Source organism: Vulpes vulpes, chromosome 9 (assembly GCF_048418805.1).
Source record: "Vulpes vulpes isolate BD-2025 chromosome 9, VulVul3, whole genome shotgun sequence".
Taxonomy (NCBI): domain Eukaryota; kingdom Metazoa; phylum Chordata; class Mammalia; order Carnivora; family Canidae; genus Vulpes; species Vulpes vulpes.
This window is the reverse complement of record NC_132788.1, coordinates 87,116,741-87,143,474: the sequence shown is the minus strand read 5'-3', so window position 1 is coordinate 87,143,474 and position 26,734 is coordinate 87,116,741. Positions and strand designations below refer to the sequence as shown.

General features: G+C 39.1%; 1 protein-coding gene across 36 annotated transcripts in view; it reads right to left on the bottom strand.

Annotated features, from left to right (window-relative positions):
* Positions 1-26,734, bottom strand: part of ERC2 (ELKS/RAB6-interacting/CAST family member 2) — a 906,155-nt gene that overhangs the window by 715,527 nt on the left and 163,894 nt on the right. For 22 of the 36 annotated variants that reach the window (XR_011994373.1, XR_011994368.1, XR_011994380.1 and 19 more), the window contains one exon: positions 16,277-16,693. Coding sequence is in view for 21 of the 36 variants with exons in the window: in XM_072720744.1 (XP_072576845.1) it covers positions 16,277-16,693 (417 nt within the window). In the remaining 15 variants the exon portion in view is untranslated. Of the gene's footprint in view, positions 1-16,276; positions 16,694-17,339; positions 17,364-26,734 lie in introns of all 36 variants that reach the window. The other 14 variants (XR_011994371.1, XR_011994367.1, XR_011994370.1 and 11 more) reach the window with 1 other exon arrangement.

The following is a 26,734-nucleotide window of genomic DNA, read 5'->3' as shown; positions in this document are numbered from 1 at the left end:
AAATGTAACAACAGAAGCAGAGGTCATAGAAAGAGAGATTTAAGGATCTAGGAAGGGGCCACGAGCCAAGGATTGCAGCTGGCTTCTAAAGGCTGTGAAAAGCAAGGAAATGAATTCTCCCCTAGAGCCTCCAGAAAGGACACAGGCTTGCCAACACACTGATTTTTAGCACAGTGAAATTGACTTCAGACTTCTAACCCCCAGAACTGTATGAGAATAAATTTACACATAAGCCACTAAGTTTGTGGTAATATGTTACAGCAGTAATAGGAAACTAATATAGGAGTGATAGAGAAAGAGAAATTGATGATAACTCCCAGTGTCTGGCTTGGGTGGGGAGCTAAACAGCAAGACAAAGATACAGGAGGAAGAACAGCTGGAAGACAAGAAGTTCCAGTCTGAGCAGGCTAAGTTTAAGACGTCTCTGCAACCTACAAGATGCTCACTAGAAAGTTCATAGATGGATGGCCCTGATGCTCAGGACAGAGCTCCAGACTGGGGATGGAAATCTTCCACACGTTTGGTACCCAGTATATGTTTAATGAGGTCTACTGGATTTTCATCTTCTTTTAACAAAAATGTTAGAGGCAGGAAAATTACCACTACTATATAATGGATCAAAAATACACAATGAGGAATAATTATTTCCATAGGCAAGAATGAGACAGTGGAAAGATTCTATTCAAATTCCAACTCAAACGTGGTAGAACATGGTAGCAATGTTACTCTGCAAAAGTCACACCTATTTGTGCCTCAGTTTCCTTATCTGTAAAGGGAGGATAAATCCAAGCTCAGATTAAATGCATAATGAGTGACTGGCACTTAGTTGAGTGTCAAGCACAAAGTAAGTGCTCAATAAAGGGTAGCTATTATATAAGTATTTCTTATGCACAACTCGTTAAAATATTTTGATGAATCATTAGAATTTTTATGTCATCCCAAAAGTAGTAACAACTTCTATTTTATTCTTTCATTCCCCAGTCATTCTCTATAGACATCAAACACTTTAGTCATTAAAGATATATAAGAGGCAGATGTGTATCAATAATGATAAACCCATTCTGTTAGCACCTACTGTGTGCCAGGTGCTGGTAATATTAAAGATGAGTAAGATGTGATTCCTACTCTCAAGGAATGCACAATCTTCAGCAGAGATATAGACAAGTGGATAGATATATAGATATATAGAGATAAATATATAAAGATATCAAACTAACATTTATTGAGCACCTACTATGTGCCAACTCTTACATGTATTCGCACATTACATATAATTCACCTAATACATGCATTACATTTAAGTTTATTCAAACCCAGTGAACTAGATGTTTAGCATACAATGTAATTTACAACACTGGAGCACTTACAAAGTGAACCCAGGATGATGGAGAGAAGGTCACTCTGGAGTTTGGACAGCTTGGTACAAACATTTGTGCCCCAACAAGTGACCTGTAAAATGTCACCAGATGAGGTTTTATTCTGAAGAGAGAAGTCAATGATTCGTAAAAGGAGCATGGAGTTGCTTTACAAGAAGACCAACTGATGTGACCATAACTCTTACTTATCCTCTCTTCACCTTTCTTCAAAGAAACATAAATGACATTTGTTGAGCCAAGCCCTGCACAAAGTGCTTAGTATAGGTCATTTCATTTGAGACCAAAGAATAAACCTACACAGGTGGATGAAAAGGTTTTACAGGAAGCAGAGAAAACTGCTGATTAAAATTAAATTAGGCCAGAAGTCTCCTATAAATTTCACTAGCATTCTTAGGTCTCTTGCAAAAGCCCAGAACTTCTACTTGGAACATAACAAGAAAGACAATTAACTGCATAAAACAATTCAGATGAAAACACAAAGGGAAGAAAATGATTGAGGTTAAAATAAAAGAAAAGGAAACCAACATAATGAGAGAAAGAATAAGACTTTAAATGAAGTCATAATATGAGCCAGATCAGAAACCCATAAAGAAAAGGAAAGTTTCAAAGAAAACAAATCAGAGAGACAGAGAGGAAGTGGGTGGGAAGAAATGACTTAAAGTTATTTTGACCTTCTATAGAACAGTAGGTACAACAGTTCCCACCTCTGAGGTCAAGTTCCCTGTGAGGCCATAGGCAAGCTACTTAGCTGCCCTGATGAAATAATGGGACAATGTCAGCACCTACACCTCATGAGGTTGCTCTGAGGAGTAACTGAGTTACAGCATTCAGCTCAGTGCCGGCACTAGAAAGCCTTCTATCTTTTAAGTAGTGGCAACAACAACGCTGATTGATGCTATTAACAGCACCCTGTCAGGGCCTCCCATGGTGAGACACCATCAACCTTTCTCTATCCATGTGATAGCCCTCAAACAGACCATGCCACACATATTTCTCAAGAGGCTCCTGTGATTTCAGAAAATGTGGTCATTTTAGACCATTCTTCTTGAGTCCTCTAACATTTGTGCCTGTGAGGCAAACAAGCAAAAAGCCAGCATGCAAAGATAACCACAGCTTACAAACATGAGTTCTTCAAAGAGATTTCATGTCTTCTGGGGAATCCTGTGTCATCACATATCAGAAGTCCCCGCTCGGCATAAGCATCCTCAAATCTCCACTAAACTCTCGTGATCCCTCTCCCTATAACAATTGCTCAAGAGGCAGCCTAAGAATATCCATTGAGGTTAGCACCTGGCAGGTTTTTCAGGTGTCTCAAGCTTCCAGTGTGGAATTGGCAAAGATCCAGTCACGTGCAACATTCTGTCTTCTAAAGCAACTAAAGCTTGAGTCCTTAAAACCATCTAAATCTTGACATGCATCATAAAAGTATTGCAACAGAGACTGTTGGCAGGAACACCACTGGGTATCATGAAGCCATGGTGGAAAACCTACATTAAGTGTTATTTCTGCTGTCTCAGGCACAGTAAGGTTTTGCCTCCTCCTTGCCGTATGGACTCTGACAGAAGGAAAAATATCTCCACTGCCCTTTAAAAGAAAATCACCTTGCAATGCATTTCTGTTTGGATGTGGATGGAAAAAGCAATGCTTTAAAGATCATTTGTCTGAACCAGGACTAATCTCCAGCATGCTAAAAAGTGCTCACAGGTGGTGAGGGAGCTCTTGATTCCAGGTTCAAGTAATTAAATCTAAAGAGGTTTTCTTTTTAGCAACTATTAAGAGAAATATGTTTAAGTCTGGCCAAGAAATATAAAAAGAAAGTGGTACTAATAAACCCAAAAGAAGCTAATGGTTAGAGAAGCAGCTAATCTCCATAAATAGGTTTCTGAGTGGGGTAGGTATTGAGTGTTGATAAAACATTTCCTTTGTATATGTATGCTACAGTTGAAGAACACAGAAACCCTACCACTCATCAGCGGAATTCTCTGGGAGAAGAGAACTTTCCTCCATTAATAACTTTTAAAAGCATGCACTAATTCATGCTGGCATCCAAATTCTTCCATCAAACTTCATTAAGTGATTGGGCTAAGTTCAAATATATATACAAGATAAAAAGAAAAAGTCAAGTCTAGAGAAAACTGGGGAAGTGAAAAGGATAGTGAACAAAATCCCATAGTCTAAACTTAAAATTTTAGAATTAGGAAAAGAGGGCAAAACTAGAGAAAACTTGGTCAAGTGAGTCAAAAAATAAAGGCTTCAGTTGCATGAAAAGCCAAATATGAGTTCAGACTTTTTAGTGTGATATACATAAATACTTGCTGCTATTTTAATATTTGCCTTTACTTGAGATTTCATAGGAATCTGCCTGAGGCAAGATTTTTTAATAGTAATAATAAAAATACTTAATAGTACTTAGAGCAAAGCATGTGTGGTCATGATGTTTTAAAGAAGAGAAAGAAAAGGTAATTCTGAACATCTGTACTACATTTCCACACGATAAAACTACCACACTCAAAAACTATTCTGAAGTTTGGTGGAGCTGGGAAAGGGTGGATAAGCAGTTCATGTAGAGAAATGTTTATTGAAAAAACAGAAAGGGAGACTCAGAGGCCATTTTGAGGAAAGCAGGGACCTTTACCGTAAAACAGAACTGCTGATTAATAGTAAGAGTCCAGTGGTCAAAAAGCAAAGTTATGTGTCTTCTCAGATCTATAATTATTACCTCTAAAAATACTCCTGAGAATCAAATATCTTTTATTTTCACAAAGTCCAGCTTTCCCAAGTGGTATCTCAGATCAGAACACTACCTCCAGCCCCTCCCTTAGATTTATTTTCTAGGACTTGCCTAATTCCCAGCCCTACCTTTCCTGAGAGGGAAGGCAGGGGTAGTAATAGGTAGCTTCTTCTTCTATCTCTCTCTCTCTCTTTCTGTCACACAAACACACACACACACACACACACACACACCACTTCTGTTTCTTTTCAGACTCAAGCCCCCACCTCCACTCAGCACATCTGTTTCCTAGTTCAATCCCCTGCAGGCAGTCTTTGGGTCAAGAATTATCATGACTGGGCTGCCCTTCCTCAGTAAAACAGTTTCAAGCAGGTGGGGCTGGGAATTACTGTATTTTGCCACAGCCACAGGCCAGCCACCAGAAGGATGTGTCAATCACTACACCAGCAGTTCACAACCTGTGTGATTTTGGCCTCCTCCCGGAGATATTCTGCAATGTCTGGAGACATTTTTCGTTGTCACAACTGGGGGAAGAGGAAAGGTGCTATTTGTACATAGCGGATAGAGGCCCAGAATGATGCTACACATCTTAAAATGCACAGGACAACCCCCACGACAAAGAATTATCCTGTCCCAAACGTCAATAGTGCTGAGATTGCCGTGAGCTACACCAAAGAAGCAAAATATCAAAAATAGGCTACACCAAAGAAACCGTGGGCTACACCAAAGAAGCAAAATATCAAAAATAGGCAGGGTCTTCCCCCAACACTAAATGTGCTCAAACAGCTGACAACCTGGCCCATATGTGACCTAAACAGATCTGACTGCCTTAGAAGCAGAAGGAAGGGAAGAGGGTGGTAAAGGGATTTCTCAGTTGTCATTCTGACCAGGCCCTGGTTTTACCTGATTAAGAATACTTTCCACAGGAAAACCAAACAAATCTACGGTACACCAATGATTACTATGTGTATCTTTTAACATGATTTATATATACATGGACAGTTTCTTTTTCTGGCCAGTTCCTCTAAAGCAGCCACAGATTTAATAAAGCATTGTATAGGCCTAAAAAGTGTCAGTAAGCACAGGCATTTAAAGAATAAAAAAAAAAAAGGAGGAGGAGTTGGAAACTGTGTTTTAATTAGGAATTCCTGGTTCCTTTGGAGTTTGAATGGCAATCTAAAATTCTCTAGCATTTTATAGGTTAGTGAATTCTTCCCACATAATCCCTTTGTAAACCCACAGGTTACCTCCCCAACACCCACCACTCCTGAAAGAGCTGCAGACTTTCATGGTAACTGGCAATGCCCAAGGTGCAACATCTCTAGAGATGAGAATCACCAGCCTAATCATGGTAAGGGATACAGGCAGAAATGACTGAAAAAAATACTGTCTCCTCATTTAAAAAAAAAATAGTCAAAAGCTCTACACAAAGTGTCAGATTTGATAATATAAATATAACTAATTGCACATATGCTTTTTACCCAACATCTTGATTCAAAAACTATTTATTTATCATCTAATTCAGGAGTCATCACACATTTTTTTAAATGGCCAAGTAGTAAATATTTTAGGCTTTGAGGGCTAGGAGGTAAAACCAAAAGAGGTTTTCTTTTTAGCAACTATTTAGATATTATATATATATCTGTATCTATTTAGGATATTATATACTTACATAACCATTTCAAATATAACCATCTAAAAGATAAAAACTATTCTTAGTTCCCAGGCCATAAAAAAAAACATGGTGAGCCACAAGTGCCCCACAAGCTCTAGTGTGCCCACTCTTGATCTAATTGAGTAATAAATCTTCATGTTTTTCTAAAGGCTCACTCATCTTTCTTTCTTTTTCCTTTTTTCTATAAGCCACCCATATATAATTATATCTTTCCTTTATTAAGGACGATTTGATTCCTACTTTGTATAAGTCACAACTGCTGTAAACTATAAGTCAGTCGTAGGAATCGCCCAGCAAGCATTCACATTGCCTTATGTAACCTTCTACCCAAAAGATTTAAGACACTCTTCAACATATGTGCCAAAGTTTCCCCTTTCACATCCAAGCCAGAGTGTGTGGGAAAGTAGATTTTGCTTTACCAAATTTTAGCCATCTAGAAGAACAATGAAATGGGGCACTTATCAGGAGGTTATAAATACAGTTTTAATGTCTCACACTGACAGAGACAGAAACCCAAAATACCTAACAAAAAGTAAATAAAAAGTAAAGTCAGTTTGGGGAAACAAAGCATTTCTTTTAGGCATGAAATAATGATACAGTTAAAACACTGAAAAAGAAGACTAACTTTGAACAGATAAAATAGGGAAGGTCCATCTCTAAGAACCTCCTATTTTTTCCTTATTCTCCATTCACAAAAAGTCATCTATTCCCTAGTAATTCATGGCCTAGACATACAGTACCATTCTTCATATTTGAAGCTCGTACTTTAACTTTCATGAGCCACAAATGGACTGAGGAGATCCAGCTGTAATACTGTATTCTCTGTGGCACTGTTTAACTCTTCCACTACTCAGTGTCCTCACAGATTTATATAGTCCTGGATTTAACAGGCCCTGATAAGATGAGGCAAGAAAAAAAAAAGTCAGAGCCTTTTGCATTTTTTTTTTCCTTTTTTGCACTGACTGAGAAAATATCCCTGAGCAAGTCAGAAGACCAGAATTCTAGTCTCTGGTGTACTCAAGGATTATCCCTGGCAGTGCCAAGAAGTGGTTAGGAACAGGTGCCTAGAACCAGCAGGCCTAAACTTAAATCCTAGATCCACCACTACTTGCTCTAAGAAGCTGGACTGGACCCATCACCCCTTTGGGCCACAGACTCCTCATCTGAGAGGCAGGAAACTAACACCCACCTTATAGAATTGTTGGAAGGATTTAGTGGCACTCCCTGGAAATTAAGCTAATGCTCTTGAGTGCCCAGTAAATGTTACTTATCATTACTTCTTAATCTCTCTGAGCCTCTTCCCTCACAAGTTTACTAGGAGCATCAGAGGAAAACATCAAAACAGAGTGTGTTCTATGAACTATGAAGCCTCCTTAATATGTAAGGTATTGGCTGACGTTCCATCCAAGACAGGTAGGACCTTGGTATAACTGAGCTGTCTCAACTTCTCATTGTCACGGTTTGTGACATATCGAAGTATCCACAGTCCTGGTACTTGGAGTACTTTCTCACCTCTGAGGTTTCATTTGTGGTACATGGTTTTACCAAATGTGATAATAATAAATTAGGTCAGCTACCAAAAGAGTATTTTTCAAAAAGCACTCACACCCAACATAGAGCAAAAGGACAGGGCAGTGAAAACAAGTCATGACATGAAGAGAAATCTCACAGAGGAAGACATGGACATGGCCAACATGCACATGAGAAAATGCTCTGCATCACTTGCCATCAGGGAAATACAAATCAAAACCACAATGAGATACCACCTCACACCAGTGAGAATGGGGAAAATTAACAAGGCAGGAAACAACAAATGTTGGAGAGGATGTGGAGAAAAGGGAACCCTCTTACACTGTTGGTGGGAATGTGAACTGGTGCAGCCACTCTGGAAAACTGTGTGGAGGTTCCTCGAAGAGTTAAAAATAGACCTGCCCTAAGACCCAGCAATTGCACTGTTGGGGATTTACCCCAAAGATTCAGATGCAATGAAACGGCGGGACACCTGCACCCCGATGTTTCTAGCAGCAATGTCCACAATAGTCAAACTTTGGAAGGAGCCTCGGTGTCCATCAAAAGATGAATGGATAAAGAAGATGTGGTTTATGTATACAATGGAATATTACTCAGCCATTAGAAACGACAAATACCCACCATTTGCTTCAACGTGGATGGAACTGGAGGGTATTATGCTGAGTGAAGTAAGTCAATCGGAGAAGGACAGTGTATGTTCTCATTCATTTGGGGAATATAAAAAATAGTGAAAGGGAATATAAAGGAAGGGAAAAGAAATGTTGGGAAATATCAGGAAGGGAGACAGAACATAAAGACTCCTAACTCTGAGAAATGAACTAGGGGGGGTGGAAGGGGAGGAGGGCGGGGGGTGGAGGGGAATGGGTGACGGGCACTGAGGCAGACATTTGACGGGATGAGCACTGGGTGTTTTTCTGTATGTTGGTAAATTGAACACGAATAAAAATTAATTAAAAAAAAAAAAAGAAAGAAAACAAGTCATGAGAGTCTCTCCCAGCATAACCACCTGACATTCTTCTCCCTGACCCTGTCACCTCCCCTCACCTCCCTCTACCCTGCCACTTTCTTTTCTCAGTAGGTTCCAAAATTCCTTGTGCCTAACGGCTCCCTGGGGTTCCCTGGGGCTCCACCAGTCTCTTTTACTGTAAAAAGCAATCAATGACCCTCATTAAAATCAATGGGGTGGGGGTGGGGGGCGCAGCCTGGGTGGCTCAGTGGTTTAGCGCCACCTTCAGCCCAGGGCATGATCCTGGAGTCCCAGGATTGAGTCCCAGGTCGGGCTCCCTGCATGGAGCCTGCTTCTCCCTCTGCCTGTGTCTCTGCCTCTCTCTCTCTCTCTCTCTCTCTCTCTCTCTCATGAATAAATAAATAAATAAAATCTTTAAAAATGAAAAAACAATATGGGGTAAAACCTCAACCATTTCAAATTAGCATGCAGTGTTCAAACTTTAAAGAATGTATTAGAATTTAAAGATAAGACAAATGATGCTAAACAGAAATGGAAACAGGTGCATTCCCTTTGTCATCAGAAATGTGTGGGTAAAATTATGAAATTCTGCTTTTGAAAGTGTTGTTAATCAGGGTTCAGAAAGAATGCTTTCCTATAGAGATGCTTCATTGGCATTCATCCTGTATGGAGTACTTGGAGAAAATGGAACTCAGTGCAAACAAAGGGAATCTGTACCAAGTTGGCATCAGTCAATGAAAATTCTACGTAACCTCAAAAGATATACCACAGTCAAATGTGATATATGCTTACTCAGTGCTATGCTTACTCAGAAAAGAGGCATGAAAGAGAAGTATGAATTTCCTAAAGTCACCTCTTAAACAACATGTAGGGTGAAAGACAAGGCAAACTTGGGATGATCACACCAACTGGGGGCTTGGTAGCCACAAATGATCAGGTGTGTGTAAAAACAACAGCAACATGACCAATACTCAGAAATGCCTTGTATACTCAGGGAGAACTTCACAGTCATTTCCTCAGCCATGTTCTCAACCCTGGTTGGACAACTCCACCAGGATTTCATTGAACTCAACACATCCGAAGTCTTTCCTCAAGCCTAGTACCTCTTGCTGACCACTCCCACTGGCCCACTATCCCACCATTTGCCTGTGCTCAGGCCCACAGAGGCTGTCTGCTCCTCACAGCTCTCAGTACTCAGCTCCCAGGTTGTCAAGGTCCTGCCTGGATGTGGAAATGATCTTCCCCTTCAACTTCTGCAGCCACCACCCATATTCAGATTCTTGGTGATCTCAACAACCACATTATCTTTCAAATGTGTCTCCATGTCTCCTCCTCCCAATCCACTATCAATTAGCAATAACAATCTTTTCTGATCATGCCATTCTCTTAGGAAAATTCCTTCAAAGGCTGCCCAGAGCCTACCAAGTAAAAGCAAATACCCTGTGTCACATGCTCAGGGTCTTGAGTGACCTAACCTCAAACCACCGCTTCAGCCTCATTTCCTTTCCCTCCTGACAGGTGGAGTTTCAACTGCTCCAAACTCATGGCACCCCCAAACGGATCACATTTCCCACCTCTGAGGCTTGGCTCAGATGTCTCTTTTCCAATTGTACTTCATCACCACTGCTGTGTGTTGAAATTCTTTCTGCCTTTGAAGACTAGCTCTGTCATGGATGAAGTCAGTGGTCAGTCTCCTACTTCTGAGATGCACAGCATTTAAGTGCCATTTTATGTTCTCTTACTCTACCACCCCAAGAAGTAGTAGCATGTGATGGTGACAAGTATAGACTCTGCAGCCTTCTGACCTTGGCTCCATCATTTGCTTTGTGTGACTAAAATACTTCTTTGTGCCTCAATTTCTTTATCTGTGTGATAGAGATGATAACAACTGATTGATATAGTACAGAACCTGGCACAAAATAAGCCTCAGCAAGTATGAGCTGTTCCTCTTATTGCCCATCTGAATCCTTGAACAAGACCACAAACTTGCCAAGGGTGCTCCCACAGCATCAACAGAGTTTCAAAAAAATGAAAGAAAACTTCCAGTTAGGGTTATACTCAAATTCCTGCTCCACACCAAACACAGAGTGATGATACAGAAAACATAAAAAAGCTTGGCACTAGAGTCATCATGAACCACCCCTGCAATATTGGCAAAATAAAACAGAGAAATTCTCCATCTTTTTTTTTTTTTAAGATTTTATTTATTCATGAGAGACACAAAGAGAAAGAGAGGCAGAGACACAGGCAGAGGGAGAAGCAGGCTCCATGCAGGGAGCCCAATGTGTGATCTGATCCCAGGTCTCCAGGATCAGGCCCTGGGCTAAAGGCAATGCTAAACTGCTGAGCCACCCAGGCGGACCTCCATTGTTTGTGAACTACTTTTTCACTCTTTCATTTACTGAGCACCTGCAGGCAATATATGAGGCCTCGGAATATGGATGGAACATACTGATCAGGTAAGAAACTTATTCTAAAAAAGAGAGTAATTGTTAGGTTCTATAATATATATAGGAAATACCTCTTGCGGAATCCCTGGGTGGCGCAGCGGTTTGGCGCCTTCCTTTGGCCCAGGGCGCGATCCTGGAGACCCGGATCGAATCCCACGTCGGGCTCCCGGTGCATGGAGCCTGCTTCTCCTCCCTCTGCCTGTGTCTCTGCCTCTCTCTCTCTCTGTGTGACTATCATAAATAAATTAAAATAAAATTCTCTAAAAAAAAAAAAAAAAAGGAAATACCTCTTGCAAGAGAGAATATGTAGAATGTTATGTTTAAGTGGTCACTCATGTTTAGGAATATTTTCTGTGATAAGCTTTGAAAAAATGGTAGAAATAGAACATGTTAAATCTGTAGAATCAGAATTAGAAATGCCTACATCAGCAAAACCATGGTTCAGCCAGCAGAACTGGCAACAAGTTTATGTTACAAAGAAAGAAGCCATATGGTTTTGAGGTATGGGACTATGGTGGAGTTTAAAACTTTGGGCAAAGATCATATAGTGGAGGTTTGAGCAATCAGTAAAAGGTTTATGAGCTCAGGAATTTCTAGGTCACACACTCTGCCTAGGTAGATCTCCCACTGCTCCAGGGACAACCTGGGTAAAAAAATGAGGAAAGCAAGAATTCATGTTGCCTTGCCTCTTTCTCCCTGCCCCAACAGCAGCATAGTGGGAAGCCCAGGCCTAGTCTCCCGGGTTAGTAGCAATTGTGGCCCCCAATGACTTGAGTGCTCTTTAACCTTTGCTACCAAAGATGCCACACGCTGCCCAAAGGGATTAGCATAGGAAAACATGTCAGCAGAACATATACTCTTCCCTTCAAACATCCTACAGTGCAATGAATCCAGAGACTCCTGACTCTCTTCTAGGGACCAACCAAGAATATATTAAGGAGAGTGAATATAGGAGGATCTGATATGTAAACCCACTTTTTTCTTTAATTAAATAAATAGTATTTTGGGTACTTGATTACCAAAACCTTTACAGGGAACAATATGTTCTGTGCAGAAAAAGCTAGAGAACAGGTAAACTATTACCACATTCAATAATGTCTTATCAAATCAACCTGTATCCAAAAGCATCCCACGACACTAGTGAGTAATGCTGTGTTTCAGCCAACACTTCGGCTCACATTAGCACATCAGTTGTAGTTGTTGGGCAATGGTTTTGGTCTTCCAAATAAGTTGAGATCATAGTCTTTTTGTTGTTGTTTCTTGCCAGGCAAAGAAGTGGTTTCGCCCTCAGCCTTTTCCAGACCACCGAAAGATAACAAGACACTAAAGCAACCCAACCCTCCCCATGTGCAACTCCTGCCAACTCAAAATCTCCTCAAACAATAGGCTACACAAGACTACTATTTCAGGAGATGGGGTTTATATGAGGCCCAACACCTCTGCCTGAGAATGAATCATAAAACCACTAGCACTCCATTCTCCAGCATTACACCATCTAGCCCCAACTGGGTTGAACCGTGCAAAATGAAAAAGAAATCAGGTACACACTGAACCTAAAACCTCAAGTACATTTTAAATCATGTTTTTGACTCATTTAAATTAACAGAGGTCAGGCTACTTCTTTATTCAAGCTGGGCTATTCTTATTGCTTTAATACCAAGAGCAGTCAGCCACATTTTTCCACTCAAAAGTAAAAAAGTAAAAAAAAAAAACAACAGCAACAACAACAAAAAAAAAACCCAGACCCTGACAGAAGAGCATTCTAAAACTCAGTAGAGAATATGGAAATAGCTTACAATAAACTTTGCCTTCTAGAATAACTAATGGAAGAAATTACCCAGTTATTTCGCCATGGGAAAGAACTATTTGTATATTTTTACATGCTTTGCAGATCACAAGTTAAAAGCAGCACTTTTTATTTTCTAGCATAGCTTTTTTCCAAATTTTTTACAAAGAACACCAGTGCCGCAAGACAAAAGCAAGTTAAATAAGTTTGAGAACCTTCCCTTTCCTGGGAATGACTGACGCTTGCATATTAAGGAGCCTGAGGAATCCTATAGTAAACTCTGTGGAATCCAGCATTTCACAACCTCAATTGCCTCAACAACCCTTTTTCTCTCATAGCACGTTATCAGCATCCCACAAAAAGGCTGTTCTCCAGAGCACATTTTGGAGAAGTTTCCTCTAGAAAGGGATTTCATGAAACGGTTTAATGGCTGAAACTCTGGAATCAGCCCAATTCAAATACCAGCTTCAGCACTGGGAAGCTGGACAAGCTTCTTAATGTCCCTTGTCCCTCAGGCCCACCAGGTAAAATGGCCAAGTAATAGCACCTACCTCCCAGGTATGGATCTTTCCACATGACTGGAACAGTCTTCTGTTTTAGTATATGTGCTGCCGAAGCGAGCACCTGGAACAGTCTTCTGAAAGCTTCTCATGGCCAGTTCCTTTTTATCATTCAGGTCTCAGTTCACAATTTCATCGCCTCCAAGGGGCCTTCCCTGACCACCTGATATCAAGTTGGCCCCACCCAGGTCACTAATTCTTGCTTCTCTTCTTTTTTTCACGATACTTCTCTATTTAACTATTAAATTATGGTTCATCCCCACAACTTTATTAGTTATGATTGCTTTAACCCGAAACAGATCTTCAGTAAAGTGCTCACTGAATGGATGAATAACTGAATGCACAAGGTAGTTATGAGAGTTAAATATAAGTCAATGTAAAGCATTCTTCAACATGTCTGACATGTAAGCATCTATCCAGATACTGCTATGAAAATTTCTAATGAATGATGAGTGGTTAAGGAACTCATAATTCTTGCACTATTTAACTTGCCTCTTCTTGCTGCATTGTGGTTAAACATTCGATGTCATTTATTTAGAGATGTGTTGGTAAGTGGGCTTTAGGGATAGGGTAGCAGGGGCGTAGGCCTTGGGAGTAGAAATTTTTTGATTTCCATGGTGTAAATACTCCCACCATGACTGATTTCAAGTTATCAATGGTTTAAAAGCAGGTTCACAAAATTCCTGAAGCCAGTACATTCCTTCTCTTAGGGAAGGTCCTTTCAAGCCTCCAAGTCTTTTTGTTGAGTTTAAAATGAGATTTTTATATAAAGACACCTTTTCTACACACACCTCGATAATACAAGAAAAAGGCAAACCTCTGACTTTCATCTGATGCTCAAGGAAACTAGCTATGTATTTTGGGCTGAATTTTCTGTACCACTCTCTGTGGGCTCTCAAACTGATGTTCAAGGCTCTAAACATGATCTATTTCCATGCCAGACCACAGTGAGGGCAAACTAATCTTATAAAACACAAATTGAATTTTGTTTAGATTCATTTAAGTGGAGGCATCCACACAATAGAATCAAGGCACCATCTACTTAGTGCTATCAATGAGAAGAATCTAATAACAGAAAAAGAGTGACTCTGCCTTGACCACAAGACCTCAACATAAAGTCAAGGTCAATGATGCAGATGGAGGTTTCTCTGGCATCATTGCCCTGCTGTATAATGCAACATGAACCCCTGGCACCCAAAATAAAGCAGCAGTTTTTTTCAACTATGGCAATCTCTAGCCACAGTTCTAAGATAACATAACCAAAATTTCAAAATCCAGAGTTGCTCTACATGCAAGTGATTACATGCCAGTAGTTATTGCTTCCCTTCTGTAAACTAAATATAAAGTCTATGGAGAAAGGCAGGAAGAGATTACTTTCTCTCCACTGTTATTTACTGGTTATTTATTATTGTGTAACAAATTATTCCCAAATTCAGCAGCTTAAAACAACACACATTTATGATCTCACAGTTGCTGTGAGTCAGGCACAGTTTAGCTGGGTCCTTTGCTTCTTAGTCTCTCACAAACCTGCAATCAAGGTGTCAATCCAGGACCTGTCATCTTATCTGAAGGTTGCACTGGGAAAGGATCCACTTTCAAGCGCACTAAGTAGTTATTGGCAGTTTTCAGTTCTTTGTGGCTGTTTGAATGAGGGTCTCAGTTCCTCACTAGGTGTTGACTGGAGGGGCTACTCTCAGTCCCTTACCACACTAGCCTCTCTCACATGGCAACTTGCTTCATCAAAGCAGGCAAGTTGAGAACTCAATAGAGTCTGCTAACAAGATGGAAATAACAGTCGTATATAACCTAATCATGTAAGTCACACTGGCATCCATTACCTTCACCATATTCTATTGTTTAGAATCAAATCACTAGGTTCAGCCTATACTCAAGGACATGGATTTACACAAGGGTATGATTTCCAAGAAGTATAAGTCATTAAGGGCCATCTTAGAAGTCTACCCATGACACTCAGCCTCTTAGAATATGAATAAGAAACCCAGGACCAACAAAACATCTCTTTGAGCATCTCTATCCATAACCAAGCCAGTGGTTTCCTAAGCATGCTGTTAATGTCTCATGAAAATAAAACAACAGAGAATAAGCATGGAGGACATTAAGTCTGAAGATACAAAAGTCTGTTCAAATGTTCTAAGCAAATACAATCCACATCAGAGAAAACTCTTGGGAGCATCTGCATTAGCAAGCCCCATCATGGAAGTCATGTTTTCTGAACCAAAAAAAAAAAAAAAAGACTCACAGCCAAAAAGGCTGTGAAAAGGTACATAATGCCAAGAAGTCTAACCTGGTTTGAAAGCAAATATCTTTTGGAATTTTTTATTTATTGTTATAGAATATCTTTAAAATATACTTAATGCCATTTTATTGTTTCCTATTTTCTGTGAGATCTGCATCTCCCACAGCATTTTGCCTACATGGTACTTTTGAGAGCCATATCCACCATAGTGGCAAGGAACTGCTATAAAAATTTCAAACCTTGGCTGTCACCCACATTTTTTCTAAGCTCTATCCAACTACATATCCTCAGATATCTAAACATCTCAATATTCAATAGTGGTGGCAGGCCAGAAAATCTGCCTCTGAAGGACTTCAAATAATTTAATCCACTAAGGGTAAAATAAAATGCATATTCAGAAAACCTGGGATAGTTTGTTCTAGACAGAAGAAAAGGAAGACAAAGATTATCTGAAAACTAAACGTTCAAAATTGGTCTGCACACTTTACCATTCTTCCTAGAAATATCCACATGCTTTCTGCAAATGCTGCCCTAATTTAGCTATAAAAATATTTAGGTTCATTGTTTTGCTAATCACCTATTTGTTTTGCTCCTTTAGAAGGATGATATTTGATAAACATCTAAAAGTTAGCACTGTACTTAAAAAAACCTGAAACTATGGCCATCTGAGGGAAAGCAATTGTAAACCACCTTAGAGTTGGCATGTGCTGCACACACTTGGATTCTGAATATGTGTCAAATAACAATGGAACATATGTGTAGTGAGCAGGGAAAAAAAACTAATGCAAAATTCCAGTTTAAAGGTGATAAGCAGACAAGAAGATTATAAAACAGAGCCAGGAAATTTTGTTAAGGGTGTAGATATCTTCCAATCTGTAAATAACTTGGTAACATATTTTAACTTGTAAAATATGGCTTTGGGGAAATAGAATGAATGTCCTTACCTCTCTAAGATGTATATTTTCCTTCTCTTTCTGGTCTAAAATCACTTCCAAGTGGCTGACTTGAGACTCAGCTTCTGCCATCCGCCGTGTCCGTTCATTGTCATCCTCAAGACTTTTAGAAGGCAAACCTTTGCTTTGCAGCATCTCAAGAAGCTTTTTAATTGACTCATCTCGGGCATTGAGGGTCTGTTTCTGTGTTTCAATTCTCAGCTCCATTTCCTCCAAGGTCTTCCTTAAAAGGAACAGCTCCTTGGCTTGTCTGTCATGCTCAGCTTGGAGCCGCCGAAAGTTCTCCTCAGTCAGCTCAATGGTGAAGTGCTCAGCTCCACGACTGCCACTCTCTTGCTGCAGGAGGTGATTGAGGTCTCTCTGGGTTCGAAGCTCATCCTGAAGGGCTTGGATTGTCAACTGCAGGTGCTGTGATAAGACAGGCAGAGCAGAAGAGGAGAAAGAAGTAGAAAAAGTCAATGGACATGCCAAGCGCTATTTGCTACTACCACACTATGAAGATGGAATGTTAATCATGAGGTCCAGAGGGCTAGCCGTGAAGTCCTCCAGGGTGACTTCAGAAGCATGGGACAGCACATGAAGAGGGGAAAAGTAATTCAATGATGCTTTCTGAATGTCTTAGGAGAAGAGAAATGTACACATACACAGAACAATATATTAGTGTCAGTCACAAGGGAAATTATACATCTACAAAGTTTTAATTGAGGAAGTGGAAAGGGTTAGAGGGGAAAAGTCTCACAAACACACCTTCTTTATGCCCGCAATGCTCCAGACTCAGTATTCCTTGTTTCCTAAGGTGTTCTTTATTCTACTATCCATTATTCTCCATGATAAATGCATTTCCATTTAAAAAATGAAAATAATAGCATCCACTACAAGTAGACACAAACAAGGACTTTATTTTTTACAAATAAAGCTGTGAACAGGTTTAGTAAACAGGATTACTGCATCTGCAAGCAAAAGGGAACAAATGCAGACAGAGACAGACATAAACACACACAAGGAGGTGAGGCTGTGCAGAGCAAAACAAACAAACTGCAAAGAGTGGACAAACCTTGGTTCTTCTGGCATCCAGTAACTGAACAGCATGGGAAATGGAAAAAAAAATGAAGCAAAAAATCAACACAAAGAAAAGTCTAATGCAAGCAAAGGATATTTAACAGAAAGAATCAACATAAAGTACTTTCACAGAGAAAAAAAAAAGAAAAACAATTTATTACAACAAAGATCTATAAGCTACACAAAATCTATGCGCTGCTGTTTGATAAATGTGATCAAAAGTACAAAAAAGAAAAAAAAGAATAGGAAGAAGAAGAAAAGTGAGGTTAATTCCACCTTTTGTTTTCCTAAATCTCACTGACCCAGGAACCCAAAGTTTTCGGTGTGCTAGCAGGGAAGAAAGCACAACACTCCAGAAGTACCCACATACTATTCCAAATCATCATTTTAACCAGAATCAGAGTGAAAACACCAAAGAAACAAAATAGTTTACCAGTTCTGAGAAAAGAAACAGTTGCATGAGGACAGTTGGCAAATTCTGCAACATCTTCCCCACAGGGCTAACCCTCAGGCTGGTCAGAACAGCCATAAGCTTGAAGGCATTTTTGTCCTTGGAACAACCAGGAGCCTTCCAAAACAGCAGTTTCTCAATTGAATCACCAAACACACAATCTTGCCAGTAGACCAGACACGATGCTAAACAAGGGAATCAAAATGAACACAAAGCATAGCTCCTGCCCGTAGGTACCTCACAGTATTGAAGCCATTAATAATACCATGTCTCAGCTATACAAATATTGGAGCAGCCCACATTTTGAAATCTTTCAGAAGTCCTATAGCTGGTACCCAGAAGTATAGAGATCTTTCAGAGTATAGTCTATGCTCAGATATTAGCACTAAGTATTGCAATATCTTGATTAAACTATTTATGGCTCTACTTCATCTTTCCATTTAAGAACATCTACTGAGACATTTCCAGAGCACAAAGAAAAAGTATTCTCTTTCTCATCCAAATGCCAGTCTCACAGGATAGTGACTGGGAGTGAGCAACTGGCATGTATTTAATTATGATAATTATGAATTTTTTAAATATAATTCACTCCTGTAAAGTGCAAAATTCAGTGGTATTCAGTATATTCACAAAGTTGTGCAAACATCCACATTATAAATTTTAGAACTTTTTCATCATCATTCCAAAAGAAATTCTGAAGGTTTAGGATACAAAATTAATATAAAGAAATCTGTTGTGGGGTGCCTGGGGGTTCAGTTGGTTAAGCATCTGACTCTTGATTTTGGCTCAGGTCATGATCTCAGGGTCGTGAGATTAAGCCCCACATTAGACTCTATGGTTGGGAGTGGAGCCTACTTAAGATTCTCTTCGTCTGCCCCAATAGCCCCCTCATTTTCTCTCTCTTCTCCTCTCAAAGAAAAGAAATATATCTATTGCATTTCTTTAGACTAATAATGAAATAGAAGAAAGAGAAATTAAGAAAACCATCCTATTTATAATTTCAGCAAGAAGAATAAAATACCTAGAAATAAATTTAACCAAGGAAGTAAAAGACCTCTACACTGAAAACTGTAAGACACCAATGAAAGAAACTGAGGACAACACACACAAATAGAAAGATATTCAATGCCCATGGATTGGAGGAATTAATGTTTGTTTGTTTGTTTGTTTGAGCAGACTCCATGCCCACTGTGCAGCTCAACACAGGGCTCAATCTCACAACCCTGAGATCATGACCTGAGCCAAAATCAAGAGTCAGACACTTAAGTGACAAAGCCACACAGGTGCCCCAGGATTAATACTGTTAAAATGTCCATTTTACCCAAAGCAATCTAGAATCAGTGCAATCCCTATCAAAATACCAATAGTACTTTTTCTCAGAACTAGAACAAATTATTCTAAAATTTGTGTAGAACCACAAAAGACCTTAAATAGCTAAAGCAACCTTGAAAATAAAAAATGAACAAAAACTGGAAGTATCACAACCCCAGATTTCAAAGCTATATTAATCAAAACAGTATGATACTGACACAAAAATAGACATACAAATCAACTGAACAGGAAAAAGAGCTCAGAAATAAACCTGTGTGGTCAACTAATCTATAACAAAGGAGACAAGAATATAAAATGGGGAAAAGATAAACTCTTCAATAAATGGTATTGGGAAAACTGGATGCCTACATGCAAAAGAATACAACTGGGCCTCTTTATAACAATACACAAAAATAAATTCAAAACGTATTAAAGATCTAAATGTGAGACCTAAACCATAAAACTCCTAAAAGAAAAGACAAGCACTAATCTCTTGTATACCTGCCTTAGCAACATATTTATGGGTATGTCTCCTCAGGCAAGAACAACAAATGGCTGCATATATTGTTTGAATTAGTATTTTCATTTTCATTTTCTTTGGGTAAATATCCAGTAGTGGAATTACTGGATTGGATGGTAGTTCTATTTGTAAGTTTTTGAGGAATCTCCATACTGTTCACCACAGTGGTTGCACCAATTTACACTCCCACCAACAGTGCTTGAGGGTTCCCTTTTCTTCACATCCTTGCCAACACTTGTTATTTCCTTCCTTTTTGATAATAACCATTCTAATATGAAGTGATATTAATTTATATTTCCCTGGTGATTAATGATGTTGAGCATCTTGTCATGTGTTTGTTGACATCTGTATATCTTCTTTGGAAAAAATACTTATTTAGATCTTTTGCATATTTTTTAATTGGGTTGTCTTTTTGGTGTTGTGTAAATCTTTATATATTTTGATATTAACCTCCAATCAGATGTATGATTTGCAAATATCTTCTCTTATGCAGTAAATTGACTTTTCATTTTGTTGATGGTCTCTTTGCTGTGCAAAAGATTTTTATTATAATGTAATCCCATTTGTTTATTTTAGCTTTGGTTGCCCTTGCCTGAGGAGACTGGCCAGAAAAATACTGCTAACACTCATGTCAAAGAGCTTATTGCCTATGTTTTCTTCTCAGATTTTATGATTTGGGGCCTTACATTTAAGTCTTTAATCCACTTTGAATTTATTTTTATATATGGCATAAGACAGTGGTCCAGTTTTACTCTTTTACATGTAGCTGTCCAGTTTTCCCAACATCATTTACTGCAGAGTCTTTTTCCCATTTTATATTCTTGCCTTCTTTGGAATAGATTACTTGGCCATATATCTGTGGGTTTATTTCTGGACTCTATTCTATTCCATTAATCTGTGTGTGTGCTTCCACGTCAGTACCATGTAATTTTGACTACTATAGCTTTGCAGTGTAATTTGATCAGGGAGTATGATACCTCCAGCTTTGTTCTTTCTCAAGACTGTTTTGGATATTTGAGGTCTTCTGTAGTTTCACACAAATTTTAGGATTCTTTGTTCTAGTTCTGTGGAAAATGTCATTGGTATTGATGGAGATTATGCACTGAAACTGTAAATTGCTTTGGGTATGGACACTTGAACAATATTAATTCTTCCAATCCATGAGCATGGTATATCTTTCCATTTGTTACTGTCATCTGAAATATCTTCCACCAATGTCTTACAGTTTTCAGAATACAGGACATTCATCTCCTTGATTAAATTTATTCCTAGGTATTTTATTATTTTTGATGCAGTTATAAATGGAATTGTTCTCTGAATTTCTCTATCTGATAGCTTATTATTAATATATAGAAAAGCAACTGATTTCTGCAAGTTAATTTTTGCAGGTAAAGTATCCTGCAACTTTACTGAATTCATTTATTATTTCTAATAGGCTTTTCTTTTTTTCTATATATAATATCATGTCATCTGCAAAAAGTGACAGTTTTACCTCCTCCTTACCAATTGAGATGCCTTTTTTTTCTTTTTCTTGCCTAATTACTGTGGTTAGGAGTTCTAATAATATGTTGAATAAAAGTGGCAAGAGTAGGCATCTCTGCATAAGCCCTGACAATTGTTTTCTTTCTTTTTTGCAATGACAGTGCCTGACTTAAGATTTGATTGCTAAGGCATCCACTTCAAAGAGGCATCTACTTCAATGACGGCTATCTCAAATAAACACATTACCAACCACACAAATAGATAAGAGCCAGACTGCCTCCCGTATTGAAGCTCCTTTGTTTTAGAGATCTTGATTGATATCAATAACTGATCATTTGGGACACTTGTTTTTTCTCTTCTCATATTTAAAATCTCTCCTCTTATGTTTTAAATTCACCAATAAAGAATGAGCTCACAAAACCCTAGCCCCCCTCTTGACTCAAATAAAAGCAGAACCAGGCCCATGTACTCTCTACCCATGACCTCACTGCATGGCCCTAGCTCCGCTGTGCAATTTCCAGGTTCTTTAGATGATAAACCTTTATTTTTTCAAAGCTTCTTGGTGGTTATTGCTAAGGTTATCTTAAAATCATACTAAGAACCACAAGAGCCAGTCCAACCACAATACTGGTTATTGATAGACTGAGACCAGCACAAAACAGATTCATAAGATGATCTAGGTTTATTTGGAAACAAACATGATGAATTGGAGTGATCAGACTGGAAATCATCTTTTCTGAGAGTGATCAAAACTAAGATTGGTTTCCTTATGTGGCTCACAGATTGGCCAAAAGGGAATTCCAAGGAAAAACTGCCCAAATACTTTGAGCAGAGACAGCAACACTGGAAGACAACTCTGTAAGGGGTCTGTCCTTTTGGATGGGCAAGTTGCCTATCACCCTGATCCTCTGCTTCCACACCTGCAAAATGGGGATAATCATGATGCTTGTCTCACAGAGTTCCTGTGAGGAATAACTAAGATAATGTATCAAGGGCCAGGTTTAAGAGTGCAGGAAGAGAGTAAGTTTGGTAGAAAGGAAGGAAGAAGGAAAGAAAGTAGAAGAGAAGAATGAGAGGGAAGGAGGAAAAAAGAAGGGATAGAGAAATGGAGGGGAAAATTGGTCTATTTATCCATTCAATATACATTTACCTAGTGTCTCCCTTATACTCACAAAATATCAAAAGAAAGAAAGGAAAGGAGAGAGAGATATAATGAAAGAAAGAATGAACGAACAGTCCATGTTCATGGTCCATATAGATAAGTAAACTGATAGTAGCTTTACTATGTTATGAGGTAACATTTGCAGGTAAAGTATCCTGCTACTATAACAGAAGTCATAGTCAGGTGGCTAGAAATTCAGAAAGAATGTCACCCAAGCTGGGGACATGTGAGAAAACACCCCAAAGAGCCATCACTGAGCTGCATCTTGAAGAGCAACTGAGAGCCCACCCCATGAAAAATGATGGAGAGGGAAGAGAAAGTATAAAAGCCCAGAAGCAAAGACAGAGCAGACCTATTAAGGAACAATAATAGCAAAAATCTGGATAGTGCTTACCACATGCCACACAACGTTCTAAGCTTTTTAATCCTCACAACTGCCCTGTGAGATAGCCACTGTTTAGGATCTCCATTTAATGGATGAGAAAATGGAGATGCAAAGTGGTTAAGTAACTTGCTCCAGGTCATTCAGTTAAGGTAAGTGGTACAGCCAGATGTCTGATACCAACTCCCCTGCTGTCTGATACCAATTCCCCTGCTCAAACCACTATACCATCTAGTCTCTGAATTGGCACAAATATTTCAGGATACTGGGGGAAAAAAGGATATAGGAAGGGGGCAGAAGTTGTGAGAGCAGGCAGGCAGGCAATTATGAGAGCTACAGTAATTCTTTAAATTTAAAGTTAGCCATCGAGGCTGTTCCTCATTCAAAGGTTGTTGTGATAGATGCTTCCAGGTTGCGTATTTATTAATCAGTAAAAGCTACTTTCCAAGTAGCCATTTTACTAATAACTAAATGACTTCAGCAAGACCAAACACAATTTGATAATCAACCTAAATTTGGTGTTCAAAATTTTCTCAAATTCATGTGTCATTTAGTTTTCATTCTCTTTTAAAATATTTTAAAAAGGGATACCTGAGGGGATCCCTGAGTGGCTCAGCGGTTTAGCACCTGCCTTTGGCTCAGGGCGTGACCCCGGGGTCCAGGGATCGAGTCCCACATCGGGCTCCCTGCATGGAGCCTACTTCTCCCTCTGCCTGTGTCTCTGCCTCTCTCTCTCTCTCTCTCTCTCTCATGAATAAATAAATAAAATCTTAAAAAATATATTTAAAAAAAAGGGATACCTGAGTGGCTCACTGGTTGAGTGCCTGCCTTTGGCCCAGGGCATGATCCTGGGGTCCCAGGATCGAGTCCCATGTTGGGCTCCCTGCATGGAGCCTGCTTCTCTCTCTGTCTGTGTCTCTGCCTCTCTCTGTCTCTCATGAATGAATAAATAAAATCTTTAAAAATAAATAAATAAAATAAAATATTTAAAATTAAGCAGAGATCTGTTCCTGAAAAAAATTTCTTGAGTAAAAGGCATGTACCTTATAGGGTACTGATCATCTCTCTGCATCATGTAATGGAGAATGGGGAGGGGATCTGAAGCAACCTCTCCATCTATCTATCTCTCTCCTCCCTCACTATTCTACTTCTAAGAAATTCAAATAAATATAGTTTCAAAATTCATTTACCAGATAGCCATTTTAGATATTTAACAAGGCAGTTTCTATTTTAAAATACAAAACCATGTGTAATAAATAATCCACTGAAAAAAAAATATCCTCTCTGTGTCTGTTTCCTCATTTGTAAAAGGAAGAGGAAAGTAATAATTCCTAATACATAAGATTGTTGTGAAAATTAAATGATTTAATACATATAAAGCTGTAGAAAATACCAAGTAGAGTAATCACTTATGTCAGACAGGATAGGCTAGGATATGCTGCCTTGAAAACAGCAACAAAAACTCATATTCTGAAAGACATAATCCACTTGACACACTGATGATATGGAATCAGAACTCTCAGAGTTCAAAGAGACAGACCTTAAAGGTTATCCTGTTAACTTCATTTTACAAATGAGAAAATCAGATCAAACAGGTTAAATGACAGACCCAAAAGGGCAATCACATTGCCAAAGCCAGAATCTCAGTTTCTGGAAGCATGGAATCTTGGTTTCTAGGATCCTGAATTCCATCCTTATATATTCTAATAACCCTAAGAATAGACCAAAAGGGGATGGATCTCTACTATAACAACTCAGGAAATAGCAGTGGTATCTACTACAGGGAGGATGAGAGATAACCTAAATCATTTTACTTACTCACTGGTCCTACCCAATAGTTAAATAGCATGGGATACTCCAAGAATAATTTACTGAAGACTTCCTTTCTAAATCTTCAGACTTAGACTGTTAGCTAATTAAAATTAGCTATCAGAGAGAGTCAAGCTCAATAAAAACTAGTTCTAAAAGATCCAGATACAAGGTGAAATCTCAAGCAGGGCCAAACACCTTCTCCAAGGGCCAAAAAGTAAGGAAAACAATGCACAATTTTCAATTCTGCGCTTCCCAGATTATTCAATTCCTTCAGATTGAATCACCACCCGCTTCTCAACCATGAAAGCACATTTCTTATAAGGCAGTCACCCAAACCCTACTGGATCAATAATCAAGAGCATTCATTTCAGTTTGTTACCTACATCAGGTACCTACCTACAAACCAGCAACCTATAAGGTTGAATTCTAGGGCCATCTCTTTGGAATCTCCCAGTCATCATTGTGGTCTCAGCTTCCCAAAGCCTCAACCCCTCCTTCTGTGACTTCCATTCCACTGCATATCTGGAGAGGGAAGCCTTTCCAATGTCCACCTGCATTGGGATAAAACATCACCAGGTAATCCAACATTGTACCTGGGTCAAATTGCTGTCAACTTAGCACTTATGGCACAAGTGGGACAGGTAGCAAACCGCTAATTTCCTTTAAGTACAAAAATGAGTCTGTGATTGGATGGGTATTCAGCAGCTTTTTACTTCACACCCTAATTCTGCAATCATTCTCTAGTCGTTCTCAATCAAAGTTCCAAAGGCAAACTCCCTTCTCCACAGCCTGAGGACACCACAGAGAGAAGCGAAGCAGATGTCACAATGTCATCCAGGCTACTCTTTATGGTTACTCTGCCAGGAGTACAAATAGAATGCATCGTGTTTATCCTGATACCTGGACTTCAGCCCAGTTCTTTTTAGCCTTTTCTCCCTGACACTTAATAGCATACTTTGAAATCTGTCTTGGATAGTAAAGACTATCCCCATTTCCAGTACAAGAAAGGAAAACAAAAGTTTAAAATCATTGGTCTATCCTTTAAACATAGGTAAACGGAATGGGAGCTTAAAAAGATTACTCTGTCCAATTGATTCCAAGTTTCAGACAATAAAGGAGGTCATAATGACTTCTGTTTCTGGTGTTATGGCAGGCTATGTTTTCTGATAAGCCCTCCCATTACACAACAGCTAGATAAAAGCAAATATATCTTTCAAAGCACTGCTGTGCTTATAAGAAAGTAAGGAAAATCTCTAAGAAAGAGAAAGATTGAGTGAAAGAAATTGAGCCTTTCAAGGGTACATTCTGGGCCAAATTTGCATTATACCCCCAAGTCTAGCACATAATAGGTATTCAAAAAATAGTGAAGTATGGACAGAAAGATGAGAGGACCAGAAGGGAAATTGTCTCACCAGATGGTCGGCACAGGGGAACACTGTGCAAGCAATAGATTTCCATTCCTTTTTGCTTTGCTGTACTTAGACTAGGGGTGAGAGAATGTGGGGCCGGTGGGGAGGGAAGGGGTGTCCTTGACCTCAGATTACTCTGTCCTGTTCTCTCCTCCAAAACTCAAAATGCCTCACGTCCACCAACTCACTCATCTGACAAGACTGCTCTGACGCTGCCAGCACTATGTCCACTTCACAAGAGGATAAATTGGGCTGGCTTAAGGGATTTGACTGCAATCACATTGTTAGCAGATATGGGCCAGTATCTAAAACTGAGGTTTCCTCCAGCCAATTCTAAAGTCACCCCTGCTATAAAAAATATAGAGAACTTCATTTTGCACAACCCTTATAAGCTCCCATAGTCACTTAATCTTGGGAGGAAAAACGTAGACAATAAAAATATAAGAAACTAAGCCATACTTCAGTTTATATGGAAAGGGGAGGGGGATATACTTTGCCTTAGCCAACATTCAAAAGAATAACTTCCAACAGCTACCGGAGTCAGAATCTAATCCAGATTTTAGAATGTCTAAAACACAAAAAGGTAAATAGAATGAAAATACAATTATATATGTATGATGTGCATGGAACACACAATTATTTAAATAGGGACTGGCCAGATGTTTAGAATCTACTGTGTCTTATCCCCAAACATGGAAAATATGAGTTCCTGGCAAATTTGAAAAAATTTGTGACCTTAAGCTCTTTTCCACACTATGGGGAAAAAACAAAAAAAAATGATAAAGTTTTGTACTATAAAGCAGTTTAGGGTTTCATTGCTATGAAAACCATCTCTGAGCTATATAAAAATATGAATTGGCT